This window comes from Rhamphochromis longiceps, linkage group LG16 (genome assembly GCF_057381845.1).
Source record: "Rhamphochromis longiceps isolate RC_006_pf linkage group LG16, R_longiceps_female_GT1.1, whole genome shotgun sequence".
NCBI lineage: Eukaryota > Metazoa > Chordata > Actinopteri > Cichliformes > Cichlidae > Rhamphochromis > Rhamphochromis longiceps.
In genome coordinates, this window is record NC_140572.1 from 13,054,577 (window position 1) to 13,081,235 (window position 26,659).

General features: G+C 39.4%; 2 protein-coding genes across 4 annotated transcripts; one reads left to right on the plus strand and one right to left on the minus strand.

Annotated features, from left to right (window-relative positions):
* Window positions 1-1,481: 1,481 nt before the first annotated feature.
* epsti1 (epithelial stromal interaction 1) lies at window positions 1,482-21,004 on the minus strand. Of its 3 annotated transcripts, XM_085384879.1 has the most exons (11): window positions 20,928-21,000; window positions 20,469-20,803; window positions 17,057-17,115; window positions 16,888-16,971; window positions 16,723-16,796; window positions 16,394-16,477; window positions 13,485-13,558; window positions 11,617-11,695; window positions 5,789-5,859; window positions 5,236-5,393; window positions 1,482-2,803 (listed from the first exon to the last, which is right to left on the minus strand). In XM_085384879.1, the coding sequence occupies exons 2-11, from the start codon at window positions 20,627-20,629 to the stop codon at window positions 2,658-2,660; spliced, it is 990 nt and encodes a 329-aa protein (XP_085241005.1). In that variant the 5' UTR covers window positions 20,630-20,803; window positions 20,928-21,000; the 3' UTR covers window positions 1,482-2,657. The 3 variants fall into 3 exon arrangements, with proteins under 3 accessions (XP_085241005.1, XP_085241004.1, XP_085241006.1); XM_085384878.1 differs by having other exon boundaries at window positions 20,469-21,004; XM_085384880.1 differs by having other exon boundaries at window positions 2,661-2,803; window positions 5,217-5,393; window positions 20,469-21,004.
* A 238-nt stretch (window positions 21,005-21,242) lies between these two features.
* LOC146650740 (uncharacterized) lies at window positions 21,243-23,021 on the plus strand. The gene is made up of 2 exons (XM_085385382.1): window positions 21,243-21,473; window positions 21,675-23,021. Exon 2 carries the CDS (start codon window positions 21,756-21,758, stop codon window positions 22,569-22,571), a length of 816 nt encoding a protein of 271 aa, XP_085241508.1. The 5' UTR covers window positions 21,243-21,473; window positions 21,675-21,755; the 3' UTR covers window positions 22,572-23,021.
* The last annotated feature ends 3,638 nt before the right edge of the window (window positions 23,022-26,659 follow it).

Below are 26,659 nucleotides of genomic sequence, written 5' to 3' on the forward strand. Positions count from 1 at the left end.
CTAATGCTGCTGCCTTTTTTTTTCTTTCTCAAGAGGCCAGTCTTACACAGACATTAATTCATTGCAGCAGACACAAAGATTGCCCAATACCCAATGTTTCCCTATATATGATATCATAAAGTGCACGACCCTGCAACTCAGAAAAAAACATCCAGTTTCTTTTCCAAGCAGCAGGTTGACTGATTTATTACTTTCCAAAGTAAAACAAATCATTCCACATCCATCTATTTTATGTTTTGGTCTAGAAAACATAACTGTAACTGTAAACGTACTGCTATGATCTGCTCTCTGCTGTTTACATTTGATGTGAGCGAACAGTCCCGTAAGAGATCCACACAGCCTGAGGAGACATCACCCGATACCTTCCCACACCAGTGTCTCATCAGCTCCCAGATGTTCACTGAACTGTATTGATTAAGCAACATATAAGTGGTGTTTCCCCACCTCTCACCCACACAGACACGTACATACCCAGTTCATTTCAAGATTTTTCCTGTTTTCTTGATAGTGATACACTCAAAAGGCCTCAAGGCTTTCCAAAAACATTTTCTCTTACTGTATTTGTGACTGCTGCACATTATGATCTAACCTCATCATTCCCCACCCGATTTTGGGATTAAATAAAAAATATGATCGAGTGGTTGCAATTTTTTGTGGTTCTACACGTGAATTATAACGTTTTGTTAATTAAATAATACATTTTAGGCAGAGCATATTTCTTTCTATTTATAAATATGCGTACTGCAATGCAGCATTCACACAACTGGAAATACCCTGTGTGGTTTAAATGCTGGAGCTGCCTGGAGAGAATGAAGCAAATATAATGATGCTTAGGCAGGATTTACGTGGATGCATTTCAGGCTTCAACACTCTCAATTCGTATTCACTTTGAATGGGGTCATCTGAACTCACCTGCTGCTGAACTGATCTGGGGATCTGTTGTTTGCTTGAGCTGCTTGCATAGACAGTGAAAAAACATGACCATAGCTACCTGGTTGGAAAAAATTAGGCCAGTGCAGAAGAGCCTGAAACTTGCATTCTTCCTGAAATCCACAGGGCAATAGCTATGGTTGCAAAAAAAAGGTCTTCTTTCCTTACCTCTGTAAACACTTTGCTGTTAAGTTTATATCTTGGTCACTTATTTTGAATCATATTGAATAAAAATAAAATCTGTCCTTTCAAAAAGGAGGATTATCAATGGTATATTACACTTGCTCATTGGCTAATGACTTGTCAGTAACAAGTCATTAGCCAATGAGCCTTGCCATGATTTGATATTCTTACTATGACAATTGTACCAGCAAAGGAATGTGTAACTGCTAGCTCACTTGCTAGCAGTAAATAAATTAGAATATGAGCAGCTTTCTGCTCTATGTCTCTGTGATCTTTTTTGATATACTACTGAAATGCACAATACAAAACTGTAATATCTGTCTACACAGAAATGAAAATGTACTGACTTTGATTTAAATAGATGAGTTTATTTAGGGGTATACCACACAGTAAATATTTTTCACTGAAATTTAAATGCATCACCTTTATGACTAAGTGTAAAACTGCTGCAATAATATGTGATTTCTTGGTGTTCTCCAAAGGGAAGACATTTCCCGGATGACTCTGTAGCATTCCTCATGACTTCATGCTTTAGTAAAAGGGGATTTTCAGCCCCTCGTGTTGAGAGCAACGCCCTTTGTTCTTTTGTTGCCACCACCAGGTGATAACCACCTGTGCTGTCCAGTTCATTGATGTTATGAGGTTAAATTTTACTGCACCAGCAGCAGCTCACTGCCCACTGTGTAACACAGTGATGAGAAGCAAAGGGATTAAATGGCTACAACACATGAATATAAACAGTGATGAACATTCAACCAAACAGTGTTTCCCTGCAGCCCCCTAAAAACAACTTTGACTTTGAACTGAAACTAATAACAAAAAGGCTTTCTACAAAAAACCTTGTTTTCAAGAAAGAATAACTGGACTTCTTTGGAAAAATGTCATTTTTGTATGTGCCTGTTAGAACGTTTCTGTCCCGACTGGCACAACGTGGCAGAACAATTTTCTAAAGTCAAAAATGACATACTTAAATTTTTTTTTCTATAGATACATTACACACAACTTTAATTATAAAACAGAACAAAAAGCATCATGCATGTTGCTAGTGCTTTCTTCCATTTGCACACACTGATTTAATCAAGAGCTCCAAATATGAGCTGAAGATTTTGAGTCATTGCGATGACCTTTAACCAAACTGGTGAAAACGAGCATCAATTCTACTCGATGTCAAGACAAAACCACAACATGACTCACTACTGAATGCAGACAGATACACAACACCAAACACTCAGTGATTAATAGCATAACCAAAAACAGATCCCATAGAGCACATATCATGTAGGTATGTTTTCAAAGGAGTCTAATGCATTGTAGTCAGCTCTGCTTTGTATACTGATCTACCATCAAAGTAGATAAACTTTGTCTTTGCCAATTCTCTACCATCTGCACCCTGAGTAAACATGCTTATTTGGCCCATGGCCTACAGTGTTAAACAGAAAATTAAGGACAAACAGCTCCTTCATTAACTCTTTTCTCTCTAGATGCCTGTAGGAGCTGTTGTAAATTGTTGTGTTTATGGGGAAAAAAATTATAATACATGAAGTTCAACTCAGTGTGCTGATAAGTAGTGTGGACGCCTCCTCATAATCCCTGTTACACTGGGTAAAGATGTCCTCTAGGAAGTCTCTGTCACAGTTTGGAAAGCTCTTGATGAGCTTCATCAGGGCCTGGTCATACTCAGCCCGTGGGTCTGGAAAACACACAGGAAAGAATACACATAAAGTTTAATTTGTTGTTCTCTTGAGACCCCTGTGGAAAGAGGGCTCCTTGATTGTCCTGAAATATACTTTCTTTCCTTCTCATGTATAGCTGGAGGCCTTGTTTTCATATTTTCTTTTTCAGCTAGCACGATCTGTTTTGCAGAACATTTGTACACATGATTGGTTACCAAACGCTCTAGAGCCAATCCCCAAAATCTTGATTTTCTTAGATATTTTGTTAATAATATAGTCAAACAAAGGAAAGGGGGATTCCAATGTTTACAGTCATTTCTTTCAGGCAGCATAGAGACTCTCCTGTCTGATAACTTTAGCAACTATTCCTCTCGAGTCCCCCATCGTTCATTATGATGCTGCTGGGGTATGATGACGCCGATTATCACAGTAATAATAGGGCATTATCATTGTTAAACATAGCAGATTCATGACTAAAAAATTTATATAATGATCTTCTCTTTAATAAATCTCATTGATGGTGACATTGTAAGAGCTTACACGAGGCTGGTTTCCATTCCCATCTGTAGCAATGAATGGTTGCAGACATTCCCTAAATTAATCATTTGCACGTAAAAACACAGTCTGCACCACAAATTATTGGACTGGGCAATAAAAACAAGAGCGAAGAAGAAGCACACTTTCGCCAAACCATTCATCGGCGAAGTCGAGAAAAAGGCGGTGGTTTTTTTTTTAGTTGATGGTCTTTGATGAGTGGGGCTGGCAAATAGTGAGGGACAGGAGAGGCCTTCACCCAAACAGGTTCCGGCAGAGTGGAAAGACATGATCATCGGGCTAGCTGGCAGATAGGGCTGGTGGCTAGTGTTCAGACAGCAATTAGCGAAGAATGAAAAGCAACTGAGTGGTAGGACAAGATACTGTTTACTACCAATACCAGATTCCAATACATCCTTAGCCCTTCCTTTGTCAAGAGCAATTACACCAAATACAGATCTTAGCTTATTTGTCCTTTGTTCAAGTTTTGTCATCTGTGCACTGTGGTCTAACTCAAAACAGAATATGAGGTCAACAGGGCATGCATTAGGTCAATCTGAGAGTTTCAGGAGTGCCCTCCAGTGGACCGCTAGGCAAACTACTTTCAACGGGGTGAAAAGTGGCACAGAAGGTTTGAATAAAGATGACACTATTGAAATGGGCGTGTGCTCAGCGTTGTCCATAGACTGTATGTAAAACATGGACATAGCCTCCTGATCTGAAACCCTACGAAGTCCGATTGTAATATGAGAAAAACTGCCGTGTTGCCTGAGTTATGTCAACAAACATTTTCTTGATGTCTTTATGGTTTCAAAGCTCCACGTCTCAATTAATTATTTCATTTATTTACAGCATTATGGGTTTTTTTTTTGTAAATTATGATCCCACATAGTTACTCTGTATGGGATAACATTCTCTAACAAATAATAAAGAAAGTTAGGGTGTGACCATCTGATGAGATTTTCTGCGTTCATAACTCCACTAGCTGAAAAGCAGTCCCAAACAACGAAAGCGCCTCGACCGTGTTTCACAGTGGGCTGCAGACACCCACTGTTGTAACTCACTTTTTAAAAGATTATATGTATACTTTCTATTTGCAGAGAGTATTATTTATTAATAAATACGTTAAAAATATTATACATTTCTCTCTATATATCATAGTTAAAAATATTAGGAATACAACAATATAAATGTTTTTAACCACAATAATTTGAAAAAGAACGCACATTTGGTGAACATGTTCAAATGCAATAGGTAGTCCGTTTTCTTTTGTTTGCTGTGAACACGAGTTATTCATATCTGCATCTGTATCCAGTCAGGTGTCAATCCAGAACAATTGTATAAGGGCGGCATTGCCCCTTGGCACATCTGTCTGGCTCCAGGCCAAGAGTCTGTCAGTCTTGCCTTGCTTCAGCGCAAGTAGAGAATTTACCTCGAAGACTGCCAGAATCGTAATAACAAACAGTAGAAGTTTGCGTGCGTCAAGCTTTGATCCTCTCAGTGCCCTGTCTGCTAAGTCACACATTTAAATGTGTTTGATATTTGGCATCATCCGTGCTAACTGCCAGGCAGAAGTGGAAAATACTTTGTTACTCACACTTACAGTATAGAGACACACACACATTTACGGCTCCCCATTACTAAAAGCACTAGTTTCAGCAGGTTTTGAATGCCCGGAGCTACAGTATCACAACGTACCACACATAGTTTCCTACCTACATTTTTGAAGCATGTAAAGCACCTACACCTAACATAGACTAAACAGGCAGTCAGAGTCCACTGAAAAAGGATGAGGTGGGCAAGTCTTCTCAAATGTCCGATTTAGGTTTGGTTAACCAGTGCTGAGCCAGACTAAAAAAAAAAGGCATGAGAAACAGAACAATGAGCGTTATTTACAGGTCCAGTCTAAGCTCACCAGCTTCTTCTGTCCAGCCGGAGCAGCTCTGTTCTGGATCTGGTTTCAGGTGTGACAACGGGGCTTGACTTTCTGCCTCCTGAGTACTTTCGAATTTTGGCTCTCTCTCGCTTCCTCTGGCTTGACCTTCAAGCTTGTCCAAAAAGACCGCGTTCACCCTGTCAAAGCATAGTGAACTTAACAAAATGCTTCACATAAAACTTGCAAATGTTCTATTTTACAACTCCACATGCCTGCAGGCTCCAAATGTCAGTGAGCGGGAAGTGTTTGACAGCTTTTTAAACTTCTGTACCCACTAATATATAGTGGAAGTTGCAGCCACTTAACATCCATCAACCCAGCCAGTCTACACTGGTTTTGTTCCAAAAGGAATGAACAAAAACACACTATTAATCTTACTGGGAGCATTCTTGCATGGGTAGTTTGTATTTAGTTTCAACATTTTTTTAATATTGAGTGAGTCTTTCATCAAGTGGCTCAGCACCGTTTCTTCCAAATTGTGTGCTTTTATGTTAACTTTACATAAGATATAAGATATAAAGGGTCTTCATACCTCTTGTGTTCCAGCTGCACTTCTCTCAGATTTCTTGATTCCTTTGTCTGTTTACCCTCCACATCTGTGCTCTGACAAAAAAAAAGGGAAAAAAAGAAAATGTCAAATTTCCGCCCGCTAAGACTGAAGAATTTGTATTATTGTAAAGGTCGTAGGTCTGACAGTTGGAAAAAAAAACAAAACATTCCTCTCTCCCACTGACAACACCTCCTGCTGTCCTCATGGTGCCTCTTTGAGGTGAGGATAATTTCTCAACTCCCACTATGTTGTTCTGCTGTAATAAATCATTTTAAATGGATCTGTGCGGTTGGAATACATACAAAATGTGGTTTGTTGTTATCTTGCTGAAATAAGCAAGACCTTCTCTACACTGTAAAAAAAATTGTAATATAAAAGTAGTTTACTGCGTATTTTACAGTTTTGTACTGTTCTTCTAGAATATCATTAAATTTACATAAATAGACAGTGATTTTACATTTCAAATGTAAATTAACGTAAAATCACTGTAAATGTAATAAAACATAATTTTCTTGTTTTTTAAATGTATTTGTCTTTACATGTGCATATTTAGATTGTTAAAAACATTCACAAATGCATCATAATTTCACAAATATTTGTCTGTTATTTGAAAGATTTAACTGTTAAATTCAAATGTAATGCTATGGAAAAATATATAAAATGATTCGTATAAACTTTTTTTTTCATCAAATAATAATAATAATTATTGTTATTTAGGGCGATCGTGGCTCAAGAGTTGGCAGTTCGCCTTGTAATCGGAAGGTTGCCGGTTCGAGCCCCGGCTCAGACACGCTCGGTCGTTGTGTCCTTGGGCAAGACGCTTCACCTACCACCAACTGGTGATGGGCAGAGGGCTACTGCCTACACTTTGGTTCGCAATGCTGCTTTTGAAAAAAAAAAAGCCCCACAAGATTTGCAGAACAATGTGTTTCAGACAGACAAAACAAAAGTGGAGAGTTTGTTCACAATGCACAGCACCATGTTGTGAGAAAACTAAACATAGCATATCAGCACACACACCTGATAAAAACTGTCCAGCACAGTGGTGGAGGGTGATGATTTGAGCATTATTCATTTTGTAGCTGCGTGACCTGGGCAGCAGGTCAACCATGAACTCCTCTGAATACCCAAGTATTTTAGAGTCAAATGTGAGAATAATTTAAATTGGGTTATGCAACAGGACAATGACCCCAAAGCACAGCAGCACATCTACAAAAGAATGGCTAAAAAGGAGTCAAGGTGTTGTAAGTTTGATTTAGATTGAGTTTTACACTGGATGCCCTTCCTAAAAGAAGGCTAGAATCAAAGCAGCACCCTTTTCTTGCCAAGCAAATACATCAGCCACTATACCACTTGAGGAGTTTACACTGGAGTTTGCTTAATTACTGACAAGAAATGAATTCAACACATTCATCTCACTCGTTTTTACTCTGTTTTTCTTCCCAGGAGAGTTAATGGGTCAGTGAGGGGAAGACGGAGCACAGCCCACCTGTGTCAGCCCTCTGCTGCATCAAAGCTTAGTATCAAATCTCCCACTCAAACACACAAGCACCCGCCTACAAATAGAGGATATGAAGGGGAGAGCAATGTGACTTATGGAGCCAATGCTGAAAGAACAACAGCTCCCAGGGTCTTGGTCAGAACCACATGAAGAAGTTTGCCTTTTGCTGCTCTGTGGCCGCAAGCTTTCATCTCTTAATCTGTGACGTCGATCTGAAAGAGCTGAAGCCTGGGAGTATCAGCAGAAAGAGAGGAGAGGAAAGGCAGGGAAAAGAAAAGAATAGAAAAGAGAGGGGGGGGGGGGGGAAGCATAGCAAGAGCACAGGAGCAGAGAAGATGGGAAAGGATGTGGAATGAGACATGAGACAGGGAAAGGAAAGAAACTAGTGGTAAAAACAGACAACTAAAGAAGAGAAATGTAGGAGACACAATGAAAAAATTGGAGAAAGCAGGAAAGACAAGAGGTGATGACATGATATGATGGGAGAAGGTTGTGTGAGATGAGAAAGTAGAACACCAGGATGAGGTGATGCTTTGGTGCTGTCTGTGACCCTACTGTCACAGACAGCACCAAATCATCGATTTATCATCTATGTATCCTGTCTGTTTGTTTCTGTGTGTATCCCACCCTAAAATAGAGACTCCTTTGTCACTAGAACTGCTTTCTGTGTCTTTCTGCACCAAGGTCTGACCTACAGTCTCCTTTCCCCAATCTCTCTCACCACTAATTTTCCTGGTGAAAGATTTGCATCAGCTCTACAAGATTCAAAAAGAGGCAGAGAGAAAGTAAAACAGTGAGAGAAGCCCACAAAGAAAACATTTCCAAAGTTATTCCTCATGAAAGAACTGCTGCTATTTTAGGAGGAAATGAGGGTCTCTTTCTCAATGTTTGGTCCCCTTTGCTTTCTTATTTGCCAAATGATTTGTCCCAACTGTTGAGGGGGGTGGTTGCGATTAAGATGTTCTCAGTTAAATAGGAAGTAAGCGTAAAGGACAACAATTCACTCTTGGAGTTTATCTTTTTCTCTTTCTAAATCTGTGGGTAATTGAGCGAAAATATGTTTGTTTGTTTTTTGTTTGTTTTTTCTCTCTCTCCTCTTTACCCCATATGTGTATTTGTACAGGTATATAATGACTTTAATATATTCCCTTTGGTTTTTTTTTCTTTTCTTTCTTTTTTGTCTGCTTTGTTCTGTTTTATGCTTTTCTTGATAATGAATAAAAACTGTTTATAAAAAAAACAAACAAACAAAAAAAAGAAAACATTTCCCCGCTTCTTCTCCTGTGTAACATCACTGATAGGTCGGGTGGAGAGCACGCATGTTATTAGCACTATGTTTTACTTTCTGACAGAAGCTTTCAACACTCTGCAATAAAAGCAGATTTTCTGAGCTAAAAATAGCCTTGAATTTTCAGAGGCTTACAGCATCTACTTGTTGTAAGACAATAAGCCATTGCCCCTGCAATGATTAAGAGAAATGGTATTTAGAGTTATTTATAGCCAGAGTAAATGATCGCCTGAGGACATTTTCAAAGTAGAATAATTATGGGATAATTTTATAATTACCATTTAGAATTATGTGGTCGAAAGGTAATTTTATTTTTCTATCTTGTATTGAATTAAGTAGCCTTGCGGCACACATGTGACCTGCTCAGAGTGTACTCGGGCGAAAGGCGGGGTACACTTGAACCACATAAATGGAGGAAAGATGGAATTCATTCAAAAATACATGGATGGAATTATTGATTTAAATTATATTTTTATGTAAGTTTGGGATTTTTTCACTATTTTTTTAACTTAATGATCTTTACTTACAAAGACAGTTTTGACATGTTGTTTTGTATTTGTTTCACGTTTTACTGTTTACTCACAATACTCAGATGCTACATTAAAAGTTTGATGTGCAATCTTATGACCTGACATTATTATTGTGCAATTTTTTTAGCCACTACATCAGTCTTATAAATTAATAAATTTTTGGACACTTGCAATTTTGGTATAATTATCCTCTCTTAGTGACTCGGAATTTATACATAAGTGAAAATGTATTACTTTTTATACCATTTATTTCAGAATTTAGCTTTTTTAAACCTCAGTTTTGAATTTTGTATCTTCTAATGCCGACTTGGGGAGTCAATGTTTCAAAGTAAATATGTTTTTTTTAATCTGCCATTTTTATACACCCCCATTTAAGTGATTGTCTTTTCCATTCACATTATTAGACTGACAAGACAAGTGATCCGTTAGGGAGGAACAGGTTTTTTTGGTTTTTATTTTTCCCTCTACATACACTCAACAAAAATATAAACGCAACACCTTTGTTACTGCTCCCATTCCCCATGGGATGGACGTAGAGACCTAAAATTCATTCCAGATACACAATATAACCATCCCTCCCAAACAGTGGTCACAAATCAGTCCAAATGTGTGGTAGTGGGCACATCTGCTATATTGAGATAATCCATCCCACCTCACAGGTGTGCCACATCAGGATGCTGATCTGACATCATGAGTAGTGCACAGGTGTACCTCAGACTGCCCACAACAAAAGGCCACCCTGGAATGTGCAGTTTTGTCTCACAGCAAAATGCCACAGATGCCACAAGCAATGAGGGAGCGTGCAACTGGCATGCTGACAGCAGGAATGTCAACCAGATCTGTCGCCCGTGCATTGAATGTTCATTTCTCAACCATAAGCCGTCTCCACAGGCGTTTCAGAGAATATGGCAGCACATCCAACCGGCCTCACAACCGCAGACCTCGTGTAACCACACCAGCCCAGGACCTCCACATCCAGCAGGTTCACCTCCAAGATCGTCTGAGACCAGCCACCCAGACAGCTGCTGGAACAATTGGTTTGCACAACCAAACAATTTCTGCACAAACTGTCAGAAACCGTCTCAGGGACGCTCAACTGCATGCCCGTCGTCCTCATCGGGGTCTTGACCTGACTCCAGCTCGTCGCCGTAACAGACTTGTGTGGGCAAATGCTCACATTCGATGGCGTCTGGCACGTTGGAGAGGTGTGCGCTTCACGGATGAATCATGGTTCACATTGTTCAGGGCAGATGGCAGCTGAGAATGTCCCAGTTCTTGCATGGCCAGCATACTCACCGGACATGTCACCCATTGAGCATGTTCGGGATGTGCTTGACCAGCGTATACGACAGCGTGTACCAGTTCCCACGAATATCCAACAACCTCGCACAGCCATTGAAGTGGAGTGGACCAACATTCCACAGGCCACAATTGACAATCTGATAGACTCCATGCGACGATGTGTTGCACTGCATGAGGCAAATGGTGGTCACACCAGATACTGACCGGTTCTGGGTCCCCAGACCCCCAATAGCGCAAAAAACTGCACATTCCAGGGTGGCCTTTTGTTGTGGGCAGTCTGAGGTACACCTGTGCACTACTCATGATGTCAGATCAGCATCCTGATGTGGCACACCTGTGAGGTGGGATGGATTATCTCAATATGGCAGATGTGCCCACTACCACACATTTGGACTGATTTGTGACCACTGTTTGGGAGGGATGGTTATATTGTGTATCTGGAATGAATTTTAGGTCTCTACGTCCATCCCATGGGGAATGGGAGCAGTAACAAAGGTGTTGCGTTTATATTTTTGTTGAGTGTACTTCTTCCAGCACACGTTATACAACCCTGTTCTGTCTTCTGCAGAAAACCTTGCAGTCATGTCATGTTGTGTCTCTGTCTCTGCTCAGTGTGAACTCTGGGAAGTCCCTTGAACTTTCCTAGCCTTCCACCGCTTCCTTTCTAAGAAAACCAACATTCAGAGAGAAAGAGAGGCTGAGTAAAGACAAAAGGAAGCAGACATTAAAAACAACAGAGGCTGAAAGAGGTAGAAAGACAATACTGACAAGTAACAAGAATATAAAAAATACATACAAAACAAAAAAAATAATAGGAAACTCCCCCAAAAACATTGGCATATTTATCGGTGTATTTTCTTTCCTTTTACTCATCTGTGATCTTACTGTACCGGTGTGTGCTCCATGTATGACCAGTAGATAAACGTAAGCTCCCGACCCCTACCCGACCTACATGGGATATAGTTTAATATCCGTGTGGCCTCAGACGATGAAAATTCTGCACCTAAGGGTATTTACTCAGAAAACAGTCTACAAATGTAGATCTACTTGTGTAAAATACCACACAGATTCTCTGACGCCACACATATGAGAGTTAGCACTGACTCCTAGGATGCATAGAGCACATGCATGCATAGGCCCACTGCTGCACAGAGTAAGCAAAACATATATGATTTGGACACCACCTTACCCTGGATGACGTGCGTATGGCAGTGGTGGACGCTGATGAAGCTTTCCTCTCGAAATTCTGAAGAAACCTCTCCTGTGTTCTGCAATAGATAAACACTTTATTTCTTCTGTCGTGCAGCAGACATGGTCACACACACACACACACACACACACACACACACACACACACACACACACACACACACACACACACACACACACACACACACACACACAAATAATAAGGCCTTAAGTATTATTTTAATCAGCAGAAACTCCACAGACCTGAAAAGCTGACAGTCTGACAAAGGCTGACCACGTTTGTTTGTCCCCGTGTGACACTGTCCCGACTGTGCACAGAGCATCTGCTCTGCTACCCATTAGCCCCTTTTCTAAATATCATCATTGTTTCTTCAGTTCTGTACACTGGTCTGCTGTCTCCTGTTTTTGTTTACCTTGTAAGGAAACCAGGGATGCCACTTGACAAGCAATTACCTTGGGAGTCAGCCAGGGATCATATTCCAGTAACATCGTGGCTGTTGGGGTAATGGATTTAAAGTGGTCAGACAAAAAGGAATGAAGGGGCTGTAGTTACAGTAGACGCTCTGAATCATTAGTCTGTCTATATTTAATAAAATCTCATGACTTTTTTTGGAGAGCACGGAATAATGTTTCTGTTTTTTCTCGGCTTTAATTTGTAAGACATATTTTGAAAGGAAAATATATATTAAAGTCAGGCTAGGAAGTATGTGGAGCAAACCTTACAGCATGTTGTAATTCAAGATGTCTGAGAGAGAGAGTCCTTTCAGAAAAAGAAAAATTACACTACATTAAAACTATGGTGGCACAGAACTTTCACCTGCAATTTTGGGGTTTAAATCCGGTATGAAGCCAAAGGTTTCCACTGGCTTATATTTATTTAGTAGTTATGAGAAGCATGCTCTGTCTGTGCTTGTGTGCTGGGAGACGCTGAAAAACATTTTGATACTTTCTTCACTTTCTCTATTATACCCTCCACAAGTACTACTGTAATTTGTGGAATTTGACAGGGCTGTTGTTTTTCTCCAGCTCAACGCTTAAGCTGCATCAACTATGCAAATGTTTTCCAGTGCCGTGGCAACCAGAGACTATAGAAAGGGAATGACATTCAGAAACTTCAAGCAACTTTGGGCCAAATAACCAATGGCAGCAGGAAGTGGGCGGGACCCAAGATAAACCTTTGGGTCAACTTCCAGACAAGTGATTTTAGTTGCTACCATTGAGAGTGCAGAATACCATTGATTGATATAACCTAGTAGTGAATGGGTTAGAGCAGTGATTCCCAAAATGTTGGCTGGGGCCACCTGGTGGGCTGTACTGTACTGTAGTTGTACTTTTATTATTGAATTGACAGCATGCTGACATAATTTCAGGGAAGACCACAGCTGCATTGATGATGATTTAGTTATGGTCCTGCACTTTAATGTGAAGAAGGATTTAAGAATTCAACTTACAACCAAAAAATTGCTTTTAAAATCAAATCAAATCAAATCAATAATCATAATAATAACAATGATACTACGACTAATAATAAGATGAACGAAAGCATAGACTTAGTTTTACCTCACTAAAATTAGGTTCTGTTTATGGCTTCTGTATAGGATCTATGCAACTACCAGCTCATTCCACTGAGATCAGCTGCTGCTTTGGTGAATGCTCAATGACAAGTCATATTTTACTGGGACACATATAGGAAATTAGACACATATCAGCACTCCGCCTGCTCTTGTGACATCTGATGCTGAATATAACTAACAGAGATCCATGTTAGAGCATGACAGAACACAACACTGCACACAATACCAGAAGGCAACAGCAATGAAACCCAAGCAACCCCGATCCAGGGCTAACCTGAGGCGGTCCTGCTCAAACTCCTCCCTCCTCCTCTGATCTTCCTGCCGCTCCTTCTCCAGTAGACGCTCAGCCTGCAATACATCACACTCAGTTGCCGTGCCACGAACCTGCTTTCCCCCAAATGTGCAAGTGACATTAACCAAAGTGACTAACGGAGCCATTACATTAGAGCATGCTATATGGACTGTAACATTCATGCATACACATGCTAGTCATGCTTGTTGGGCACGAACACTGGAAATTTTTATATAACTTTAATGCAAAAAACAGCTGCTTGCTTAAGTGAAAATACATTGATGGGGTTTTTTTGCACTAATAAAGTTGTGGAGTTGTAAAGTATTTTGTCTAGTGTCATTTATATCGTTATCGCAAATTTTCAAAACGTATATCGTGATAAATATTTTTGGTCACATCGGTGAAAATCCCTCCTAGTACTGTCTATTTTAATGATCTTTTTCTGGCATCACAGACTTTATTTTCTCGTACCATGGTCTTACTGTAAAATAGGACATGGTGTGCTGTTTAAGATAAAGAGGGTGGTGGTGAGAGTCCAGAGACAGGGGTGAAATGTAGTGTGACCCAGCATGTTGTTTTATATGTATGTATTTATTTGCTGGATTACCGATACTCTGTTCTATGTTGTCACAGAGGTCATGGCACAACAGACAAAGATCTGTGGAATACTGGCTTGGTCTTTGCCATTAATCAGCCTTCCGCATTACTCTATCACCATTATTGGAAAGACAGCAGGGCCAAACGCTGAGTAGAATACGTCTGAGTGAAGAGCTTTTCTTTGGGGGCTGAAAACCCCAAAGTCCATTAATCTGTTAGTTCTCACATAGCTTTAGTGCCAAGTGTGTGTGAGAGAAACTCTCGCTAGAGCTCATGTTGATGCTTGTCTCTACTGACATCTGCAGGGTAAGCATGATATTACTCCTCACTAAGGGAAGAAAAATTAGTTCCATGGGGTAGATTTATAAGCTTCTGAGCACTAACATAACAGTAATAAAAAGTAACTTGTCATGCTCACTGGTGAGGAAATGTGATTGATTTAGCTATATGTCTGTGAGTAGGATTTGCATGGGAATTTCACCAAAAATGGGGTTTGGACTTAATTAGAAGTGAATAACTATGGTGGTGATACGATTGGATCCAGGAAATCAGTTTTTACATGTGGATGGAATTAGCCTTGGTAGAAGAATACGAGTTCTTGCTGTTAGCTGCCTGCTCTAGTTTACAATGTGCAGTGTTGTGTTTTACCTGTTTGCATCTGTTGTTTTACGCTAACCTGGAAATACAGTGCCACTGTAGACAATGGCCTCAGCCTTGTATTCACTCTAATCAAATCCATCAGATCTTTTGTTTTTAGCATTGAAGCATTACAAATGGTTTGCTACAAGACATTAGTACATACTAGAGATGGCACGATACCACTTTTTTATGTCCGATACCGATAGCATAAATTTGGATATCGGCCGATACCGATATGAATCCGATATAGTGTTTTTTAAACAACAAAACTGTTTTTTTAAACATCTTGCTACATTTTGTATAAGTTCAAACTCAAGTTTAAAAAACAAACAAACACTAAAGCTATTCTGTTATACCTGTATGCAAAAAAATACACTGCACCCAAAATATTTCATAGTTCAGCAATACTGATCAATCTAATAAACTTAGACCTACTCCATCCTCCCTATTCTGGTATTTTAAAGAGTAAGCACCCTAACTAATAGGGTTCTAAAACTCCCTGCAAAAAAAAAAAAAAAAAATAGGGAACCACCCCCCACCTCATGATGCTTAATCGACGTAATCAACTTTAATTTGGTGCAGTGTGAAAAAAAAAATGCCCAGAAATAAATTATTTTTCAAGAATAATTAAATAGATTCAACATCTTTCTTCAACAGAATTGCAGACTGCACAGATGGTACCTTCCCAAAGGAAAAAGTAGTATAGCTTACTAGGGTATATTAGACTTAATAGTTACTATATACAGTAACGGACTTCTATACATTTTACATCAGATTAAAACTTTGTGTGTAAGATTCAGATAATTATTTATTAAAAGCTCGACATTTTAAATGAGAATAAGAAAGAAAAGTATGTCTTTGTGCCCCCTTTTCCCTGTTAATGCCCTATCGGCCCCCCTGGCTAAACTTTGCTAGATCCGCCCCTGCACAGTTACCAGCCGTCAGCTACGTAGAAAAAGATCCTCGAGTAGAAAGTAATATTAAATACATTCTAACAACAGCTTATCAAGGTTAAACGTGCTGCTGTTGTTCAGCCGCTGGTTTCCTCTTTCTGGTGCAAAGTGGGCAATAAACAAACAAGAGAGACACCGGCGACAGAATCAGGTGATCAGCTGATCATTAAGCAGTTTCATGATTGAAGTAGGAGCAGGAGAGAGAGGGAGAAGAGGCAGTCGCTCCATATATCTGTTGTTAAGCTTAACGCTGGAATGCTTTACAAACATTCAGAGATGAACTTACACACTTGCTTTACTTCTCTCTGGGATCACTTCCTCGGAGATGAAATGCCGGTTTGGTAGCGAGGCTCCGAATGCTCAACCAGACAACAGGTCTCGCACGCCACAGCCGCTCTATCACGTGATGCATACTGCTCCGACGTGCTACGGTTATGAGCCGAGTTACGCCATATCGCAAGTTTTGTGAGGTGCTTTTTTGATATTTAATGGATTTTTTTTTTTTATTTCTCTCCGATATCCGATCCAGTAATTTAGGTCAGTATCGAACCGATACCGATATGTAATATCGGATCGGTCCATCTCTAGTACATACCCTTGATTTAATTCAATTATTCAGCAACAGTTACCTTTACATGGTAAACTAAAGACTACAACAATAATCTGATAATAATCTGCTTGATGTTTTGATTTTATGCTTACCTTCTCCCTCTGTATTGCTTTCATCTTCTGCAACTTTTCCTCCTCTTCCTGTCTCTTCCTCTTGTCATCCTCAGCCTTTTTTATCTAGAAAGAGCATTTGAAATGAAATATTTTATTTTTGGATGAACAGGAGAGGATGCGAGCTAAAGTAGAAATGTATTACTGCATCTCAAACATGGCATGTTTTCATGCACTGTCTGTTTTTTGTTTTTTTTTATGGCAGCAGACAAAAATGGTATGTGTAAATAATTTGCTGTAATATTTAGATATATGTAAAGCTCCACAGAAAATAAATGGATGCTTTCCAGAGTGAATAACTTGGCATGTACTTTCTTCTGCAGTTTCATGGATTGATGATTTATTTGCTGTTTTTGCCTGACTTCAGCCAGTGTGACATCACCACCTGGATAAAAGATCAGAATGCCAAATGTCAGTAAGTGAGGATGTGAAGATAAATATAGAAATGGTAAAGGTAGAGGGTAAGGACAGATTACCAAGCCTCTCTGGATTCACACATACAGAGGGGACTCTCTGTGTTTCTTTCCATCTGTTAAGAGCCTCTTCTTCTTTTTGAGCAACTGCAGCAACAACAACAGACCTCTCATTTCATACATTTGGAGAGAAATGTCAAATAAATGAAGATCAAATTGGTGTCATAGTTACTTGTTTTCATCTCGTTTCGCTTAGATTCATTTGGTGGGATAATGGTGTATCCATCTGAGCTGAAACAAGGACAGAGACACAGTGTGACTGTTGGTATTAAGGCAGGAGAAGAACAATGCAAAAACTGAGTGCTTCTGGTGTCGAATATTTCCTTTGTTCACTTATAATGAGGTATTTTGAAAGTATTTAGAAAACATTGCAGTTTCACCTCCGCTAACAAATTAATTTAACTTGATCAGTAGTTTAAGTTTATTCATACACTTCATTTAAGCTTTATTAAAATAATGTAAAAAAATTTAAAAAAATAGTATAGGTAAAATATTGTCAATAAGGTATATCCAAGTACAGTTTGAGTATCTTTTTCTCATCAGTGTGGTACAATTTGCAATGCTACACTGGTCTAGAAATTATTATTATTAATACTAATAATAATGTATACTGCAGAGTAATGAGCACTATGCAGAACACAGTGATGATGTCTTAATGTCAGTGGCTCCTTTGGCCAGCCTTATTATCCCAGCAGGGTACCTGATCACAGGCAGAATGTAGGTGTTGATAGCCTGGATCTTGTTTTTAACCATTCAGCTGATGCCTTCAGGACTTGCCTGACCCTCTGCAGGTACTTGGTGGTTGCAGCTTCCTAGCTGCTTTTCGTGGTTCCCATTTGCATGTGGGAATCCCAGGTATTTGTAGCTGTCTGCATAGTTGCCTTCTGGTAGTTCGATCACCTCCAGTCTGACTACCTTCACTCTCTATGTTACTATCTGACCACACTTCTCAAATCTGAATGACATTCCGATGTCGTCCTGGTGGTTTGGATCAGTGAATCGATATCTCGTTAACTCTTGGCATACAGCTTGATGTCATCCATGTAGAGGAGGTGGCTGACAGTGGCTGTATCCCAATTCAGGGTCTGCAGCCTTAAAGTACGCAGCCTTAACGGTCCACAAGGGCCGCGTACTCAAAGGCCGCTAAGGCCGGAAGTGCGAGGTTTCTGAAATGGGACGGTCTAGCCTCCGTGGCGCTGCCCAGGTTGCCTAGCAACCATGACACTAACAGCTGGAACCATTTCATACAGCATTATTTGACAGAAATGAAGGAAAAAATATTTTGTTCATTTGTTTGTTTGTTTCTACACGAGCTTTGATTTGATAAGTATCTGAGGCTGAGACCACGGGACTGTGGAATCATGATTATTGGGCTTCATTTCTGTACTGAACAGTCATTTTAAGATTAGCTAGTAAATAACAATTAGCTCATGTTGTTCATGAGACTAAAGTCATCTTACTTGTAATATTGGCCATATTGTATTAACTAATATAAATACAATATGGCCAATATTAAAGTTATCATTTCAATCATTATTAGTTATTACAGCAGTGAATGACTGTTTCAAATACTGAGCTGCAGTAAAAATTCAAGCTGCATTTATTCATATTTCCTGTCACCTTAAATCTTCACTGTATATATAACTGTGTTATATATAAGAGACAAATATTGTTCTTTTAATATGTTGGCATTAGTAAATTTGTCTCAGTGCTTACTTTAAATATCCATAAAATAATCAAATTTTCTGTAAGATTAAGGTCGACTATTGAACGGCGTATATTTTAAAGTAAAGGCTTTAAAACCAAGTTAGTACAAACGTCGCTAATGTCACATAACTTTGCTGACATGTGGCCAACAGGAATGTTTTAATGTTCTTCTTTATTAAACATTTGCACATAAATAAGTGACATAATATTCAGTACTTACTTTTAAAAGTTTACTCTTCGTGCGCCCCTCTTCCGCCGTTTTTTGCGCTATGCATTCTGGGATATGTTGGGCCACAAAGTCTACACATCCTTAAAATTCAGGGAAATGAAGGACGCATTTCAGGGCCGCATTTCGAGCAGCCTTTGAATTGGGACAGCCTTCGTCGCGTCGCTGTGACGTAATCAGCCTTAAAAGGCGGCCTTTAAGGCTGCAGACCCTGAATTGGGATACAGCCAGTATCTGTAGCCAGTCTCGTCAATGACCTCACTGAGGGATTCAGGCCTATGCAAAACAGTAGTGGGAAGAGCGCATCTACTTTTTAGATCCCGCGACTTGACAGTGATTTGTGCTTTGGGCTTGAAGTTGGCCTTAATGGGGATGTGGCGAACAACACTAGAGTTCTATAAGAAGGCTCTTAGGGTCCTGTTGATCTTGTGCAAGAGAGTACACCTTGGATGGTTCTGTGGAGAACAGCTGGTTTATTTTCCTGCCTTCTATTTCTGTGGTGTACCTCGTCAATCTCTAGCCACGAGAGCAGTTCCTTCTTCCCAATGTTGTAACACTGAGCTACTAGTTGTTTCGCTGTCAATCTGGATGCTGGGTATTGAGGATTCCATAGGTCCCCTCATTCTATTCATGTAACCTCTTCTGCTGGGATTAACTTACATAGTAGCATTCCAACAGCACCCTATTTTCATCTCTTGCCCAGCTGTGGCTTCTTGTTCCAGTAGCCCACTTCTCATCAGTGTGTCCTGGTTCCTCAACACCTTGTTAATCCGGGCAACATCTGAGCTGTCATGACTTAATTTCTATGTCTCTCGTTCATGTCTGAGGTTTGGTTAGGCTAGGTTACACAGCAGTAGCTAAAAACTTACTGCATACATTTAGCTGAAAACGATTCAAGTGAAAATTTCCAGTAGTTATGTAAGGGATATCATTTTGCATTCCATCATTTTTTCCCTTGTTTTCTTTGTATTTCTGTATTTGAGGAAATTTTGTACTGAAGTCTTAAAAAACATAAAAAAAATAATAAAGGATAAATATTACGTATGGCCAAAAAGCCACTCAAAAGCAAAACCACCAGCAGTTTAAGAATATCCAAAAGTATGTGGTAATGAAACTAATATGATGCTGCTTTGAAGGGACAAAGTAAATTGCACTGCTATGGTTTTAAAATCATCTGTTTCCTTTCTAATGTTCATGTGATTTCTGTTTACTTGAGTAAAATCAAGACATCTTTACAGACTGCACTTTGATAACACGCCTGTTTACTTTGCTCAACATGCTTATAAAACTGCTTATAAAAGATACTTTCTTCGTATACATAGAAGCTGTGCTTTACCACGAACATTGAAGGCAACGTTTCACTCTCCGATTCCGTGAAACGAAAGTGAAAGTCAGCTCTGTAGGAAAACAGAAATCTACTCCAGTAAATAAAATGTAACACAAATAGAATAAATGTTAGGCAATGAAGAAATTTGCACATAAGAGGCGGTTTATTCAGCCTCCTCTGTGGATCTATAAATGACAACATGAGCTCTCGCTCTCGCTCTGTGTGTGTGTGTGTGTGTGTGTGTGTGTGTGTGTGTGTGTGTGTGTTTTGCTTTGTTTTTCAGTTTTCAGTTCTTTGTTTTATCAACACAAACTTTGTACTTACTACCGTGGCTGTCCAGTTGGCACTTGTGGATTTCCGTGAACATTTGGATTTGGAAGTGTTTGATCCTGTCCAGACACATCTGTCATCTGTCTCGGGTGTCTGGCGTTTTGGTTTTCCTCGGGGTTTACCTGGTTCCTTTTGTATCTTTGGTCGTAATCCATCGTGTAACCTGCACACCGACAACCTCGGAGAAGATGTCTGCCTGAAGCTAGTTAGTCTGCGGGCACCAGTTAATGTGTTTCTATTCTAAGCCCAGTTTTCTTTTCCAAGTGTAGTCAGGCGACGTGAGGGCACAGCGGAGTGGGAGGATTTTTTTTAACCAACAGCGCCATCTGCTGAGGACAAATGGCAGAGGAGAATTTTAAAAGACCTCTCAAGACCTCTTAAAAGGAACCCCGACTATTATGACAAGTTACTCTAAATATGTTACAAATTATCTCCACTACATAAAAAACATACTTGAGAATAACTGCAGTTTTTTTTGTCATTCATTAAATCTTCGTTGTTTAAAACTATTTTGAAGCCGTGACAGCGGCCATGTTTTTTTTGCACACAATGCATTCTGGGACGATAACATGGGCTTTGGAGTTGACGTCACGCCGCAATGCATTGTGGGAGCGCGGCGCGGGGTCTACGAATCAAAACAAACTCACTGTGTTGGAACGACGGCGACAAGAAACATGCTTAAAAGCAGCTCAAAAGAAAACGGATGGTATAGAGACCGATTGCGTCCAGAGGTGAAGCAGCGGTACTTGAAAAAAAGTGTGCATCGCAAATCTGGACCCATATGAAATACGGCAGTGGAGTAAAGACCCAGACGACTTACCGCCACTGTCCTACCCCGATATCTTCACGTATCTTGTTTGTGGAGTAAGCGCTTACACAGCGAACCAGTTTCGTAATTATAAGTCGCTGGAGGCGCACATCCAAGTTACAAACGGCTGGGTGCAAGATTTGGCTATTTTCAAGCCGCCAAACTCTGAGTACATCGTCATTCATACCAAGGTAAGTCAGCTGGAGTGCATCGAGTGAAATAGCCATTGTCCACCCCCCACCATAATTAATGTTATACATTTATCATTGAACTTGTAAAGTAGATGCAAATTAACACATTGATAATCGGGCAAATTATTAACGCCAATTTGTGTCCTCCCTGTCTCATTTCATTTATTGTCTTTACATCAACCTTGTCCTTGTATGTTACAGGTACTGCACTCCCAAAGATTGAATGAACCATGGGTAATTGTAAGCACCACGGGAAAGATCGAAGCCGCACACTGCACCTGTATGGCCGGAGTTGCTGAGACCTGCACCCATGTTGCTGCACTTCTGTTTAAAGTGGAGGCAACAGTGAGGATCCGTGGCACAAAGACAGTCACAGATGAACCAGCCTACTGGGTTTTGCCGGGGAACACAACCAAGATACAGCCAGAGGTTGGCCATAACATTGACTTTACATCTTCAGCAGTACAAAAAAAGACTCTTGTTGAAAATATAAACGGACCGTCTGTGGTGAAAGGCAGAAGAAGCAGTCCTTCAAAAAGAAAGATTCCTTCTGCTACGTTTGAGGAGTTGTCACCAGTGTTAGACACACTTCAAAAACACAATAAAGCAGTGTGTTTGTCTGGATTGGAGAAATACTACACATCACACACTGTAAAGTCATCCACATTACCACTGTCTCTGGCGTGTTTGCACAACACGGGTGCACAGTCCCTTGGCCTTACCGAGCTACAACTGCACTGTGAAAAGTACGTAAACGCAGCAAAAGTTACTGAAGAACATGCAGGAGCTATTGAGGTACGCACAAGACTGCAACACAAGAGCCCAGAATGGTATGTTTGGCGTGCTGGGAGGATCACAGCTTCAATGATGCACGCTGTGTTTGCCACCACTGTAGAAAAATCCGCCATTACTGTGGTTAATCGTGTTTGCTACCCTGTTAACTCTGTCTATAATGTGCAAACAACTTGGGGACTGGAGCATGAACAGGACGCTCGACACGCCTACACCCAGAAAATGTCAGCGTGTCACAATGTCACGTGTGAATGTTGTGGGAAGGGGTACCTGGAAATTAAATGTCCATTTAAATACAGCATTTAAATACAGCATTCAGCAAGGATTGGATGCACATGACAAAGACTTCTGCCTCGAGTTGACAGCAATTGGACTTAACTTGAAGAAAACACATCACTTTTACTCACAAGTGCAAACACAGTTCTTTGTGGCCAACGCAAAGCACTGTGACCTCGTGGTATGGACACAAAAAGACATGGCAGTTGTACGCATCTTCCCTGATGTGCACTCCTGGGAATCACATTTAAAGAAAGCTCAGGAGTTCTTTCAGAAGGTGTGCCTTCCTGAACTAGTAGGAAAACATTTCTCTAAGCAAAATGCAGTCCCGAGTGGTCACAACGTTTTTCCTTCTGGTGTCTAGTTTTTTGTCATAAGTGCATTGAAATATGTATAAATTGATTTCAAACCTGCAGCACTTACCATGTAACAATTGTCAAAGTGTAAAATAAAGAGTCAAATGCAGTTATTTGTCGTTATCTGGCTTTTATTATAACGTCATGAAACAAAGAGTTCAAAGTGATGATAAACTGTCGATTATAGTATACAGGTACAGAAATGGTTACATAACGTAATGTCAGTGTGTTCATACAATTACACATAAAAAAAAGGTTTTCCTAGTACTATGTCTTCAGAGACATACTGAGAGTTTTCACAAATATTAATTAACAAGTACAAGTCTCGTGTGTCTGGTTTCACTACCACACTGGGGCACATGTTAACCAAACCCTAACCAAAACGCAACACACCCTCACAATTTTATCAAGGAAGGTAACGTCTTCACCCTCACATGGAAGAAGAGAACGGATTGTCATGGTAGTATATAGCATTTTGAACTTGTTGCGCAAACTGCCAATTACTCGATCGACATGGATTCTTAGGTGTGCAATGGCTCGTGTATTTTCTATGTCCTTGGCATCTAGTTGACAGAAGCCCCTTGTAAATGCTGGGATCTTAACCTCCGTACACATCATTCCCACCGCATCTCTGATGTCAAAGCCTCTGTCAGCCAAAACTACATCCCCTGGTAACAGCTTGTTAAGTATGCCACATTGCTCTGTGATGTGTTTATCTGATGCACGGCCCCCCGACCCCTTAGAAATGAATGAAATTGCACCTTGTGGAGTAATCCCGATCAGGTATTTCATGGTGTGTGTACCCTTGTAGTGCGAGTATGTTTGAGCATGAGCCTTTAAATTAGATGGTCGTTCTGTACGAGTTTCTGACTTGTGTCAAGCCAGCCTCCAATTCGAGACTTGCAGTCAAGCAGCCTCCAGTTTGTTTTACGTTCCCTGTGTATTCAAAGTATTACGGGAATGGATGTGGAAACCGGATTTCAAAATAAAAGCCAACTTCGAGTGAATTAACAGATATGTTAAGAACATAATAGGCTTTTTTTTTTTTTTACAAACTCTAATGTTAGATGTATATGACACAGCCTTGTACCCTAATTGTGCCCTGTCACTATCAAGGCCATCTTATTTTGGATTTCAAAGTAAAAGCCCTGTGAATCTTCATTTTTGAACTACTCTTTCAATGACTTCATAATGCTCTTAACTCATTCACTGCCATTGACGTCTATAGCCGTCAATGGCAGTGAATGAGTTAAAAGCAAACGTCGTATTTCCAAATACTATTTGAACTTTATATCAACACTTTCCACAGGATAATTTCACTCTGTATTTACAGTATAAAGCCCCACAGTGATACCATGTCAATATCAAGTCAGTCTGATTTTACTTTCCAAAGTAATGGCCCATTGAAATTGCCCATATATGACTTACTTTTGTAACGATTTTGAAATGCTCTAAATAGAAAAAATCCTGTTTCCACAGGATAATTTCATTTTAGATCAACAGCATACAGCCCCACAGTGATACCATATCAATATCAAGTCATTCTGATTTTGCCTTCCAAAATAAAAGACTTTTAAAATTGCCCATATCTGACTTACTCTTGGAACGATTTCAAAATGCTCTTAAATAGAATTTTGCTGTTTCCACAGGCTAATTCCACTTTAGATCAACAGTATACAACCCCACAGTGATACCACATAAATATCAAGTCATTCTGATTATGCCTTCCAAAATAAAGGACTTTTCAAATTGCCCATATACGACCTACTCTTTTAAAGATTTCACAATGCTCTAAAAATGAAAATTGCTGTTTTCACAGGATAATTTCACTTTAGATCAACAGTATACAACCTCACAATGTTACCATATCAATTTCAAGTCAGTCTGATTTTGCCATCCAAAATAATGGCGTGTTGAAAATGCCCATAATTTACCTAACTTTCAGTGATTTCAGAATGATCTAAAAAGGAAGATTTCAGTTTCCACAGGGTAATTCCACTTTAGATCAACAGTATACAGCACCACAGTGATACCATATCAATATCAAGTCAGTCTGATTTTGCTTTTCAAAATAAAAAAAGCCTTTTCAAATTGCCCATATATGACTTACTCTTGGAGCGAATTCAAAATGCTCTAAAATGGAAAATTGCTGTTTCCACAGCATAAGTCCACTTTAGATCAATAGTATCAAACCCCACAGTGATACCATATCAATATCAAATCAGTCCGATTTTGCCTTCCAAAATAAAAGACTTTTCAAATTACCAAGATACGACCTACTCTTTTAAAGATTTCAGAATGCTCTAAAAATGAAAATTGCTGTTTCCACAGGATAATTTCACTTTAGATCAACAGTATACAACCTCACAATATTACCATGTCAATTTCAAGTCATTCTGATTTTGCTTTCCAAAATAAAAGCTTTTTCAAATTGCCCATATACAACGTACTCTTTTAACGATTTCAAAACGCTCTAAAAATGAAAATTGCTGTTTCCACAGGATGAATCCATGTTAGATCAAAAGTGTCCAACCACACCATGGTACTATGTCAATTTCAAGTCAGTCTGATTTTGCTTTTCAAAATAAAAGCCTTTTCAATTTGCCCATATATGACTTACTCTTGGAGCGAATTCAAAATGCTCTAAAATGGAAAATTGCCGTTTCCACAGCATAAGTCCACTTTAGATCAATAGTATCAAACCCCACAGTGATACCATATCAATATCAAATCAGTCCGATTTTGCCTTCCAAAATAAAAGACTTTTCAAATTACCAAGATACGACCTACTCTTTTAAAGATTTCAGAATGCTCTAAAAATGAAAATTGCTGTTTCCACAGGATAATTTCACTTTAGATCAACAGTATACAACCTCACAATATTACCATGTCAATTTCAAGTCATTCTGATTTTGCTTTCCAAAATAAAAGCTTTTTCAAATTGCCCATATACAACGTACTCTTTTAACGATTTCAAAACGCTCTAAAAATGAAAATTGCTGTTTCCACAGGATGAATCCATGTTAGATCAAAAGTGTCCAACCACACCATGGTACTATGTCAATTTCAAGTCAGTCTGATTTTGCTTTTCAAAATAAAAGCCTTTTCAATTTGCCCATATATGACTTACTCTTGGAGCGAATTCAAAATGCTCTAAAATGGAAAATTGCTGTTTCCACAGCATAAGTCCACTTTAGATCAATAGTATCAAACCCCACAGTGATACCATATCAATATCAAATCAGTCCGATTTTGCCTTCCAAAATAAAAGACTTTTCAAATTACCAAGATACGACCTACTCTTTTAAAGATTTCAGAATGCTCTAAAAATGAAAATTGCTGTTTCCACAGGATAATTTCACTTTAGATCAACAGTATACAACCTCACAATATTAACATGTCAATTTCAAGTCATTCTGATTTTGCTTTCCAAAATAAAAGCTTTTTCAAATTGCCCATATACAACGTACTCTTTTAACGATTTCAAAACGCTCTAAAAATGAAAATTGCTGTTTCCACAGGATGAATCCATGTTAGATCAAAAGTGTCCAACCACACCATGGTACTATGTCAATTTCAAGTCAGTCTGATTTTGCTTTTCAAAATAAAAGCCTTTTCAATTTGCCCATATATGACTTACTCTTGGAGCGAATTCAAAATGCTCTAAAATGGAACGTTGCTGTTTCCACAGCATAATTCCATTTTAGATCAACAGTACACAACCTCACGATGTTACCATGTCAATTTCAAGTCAGTCTGATT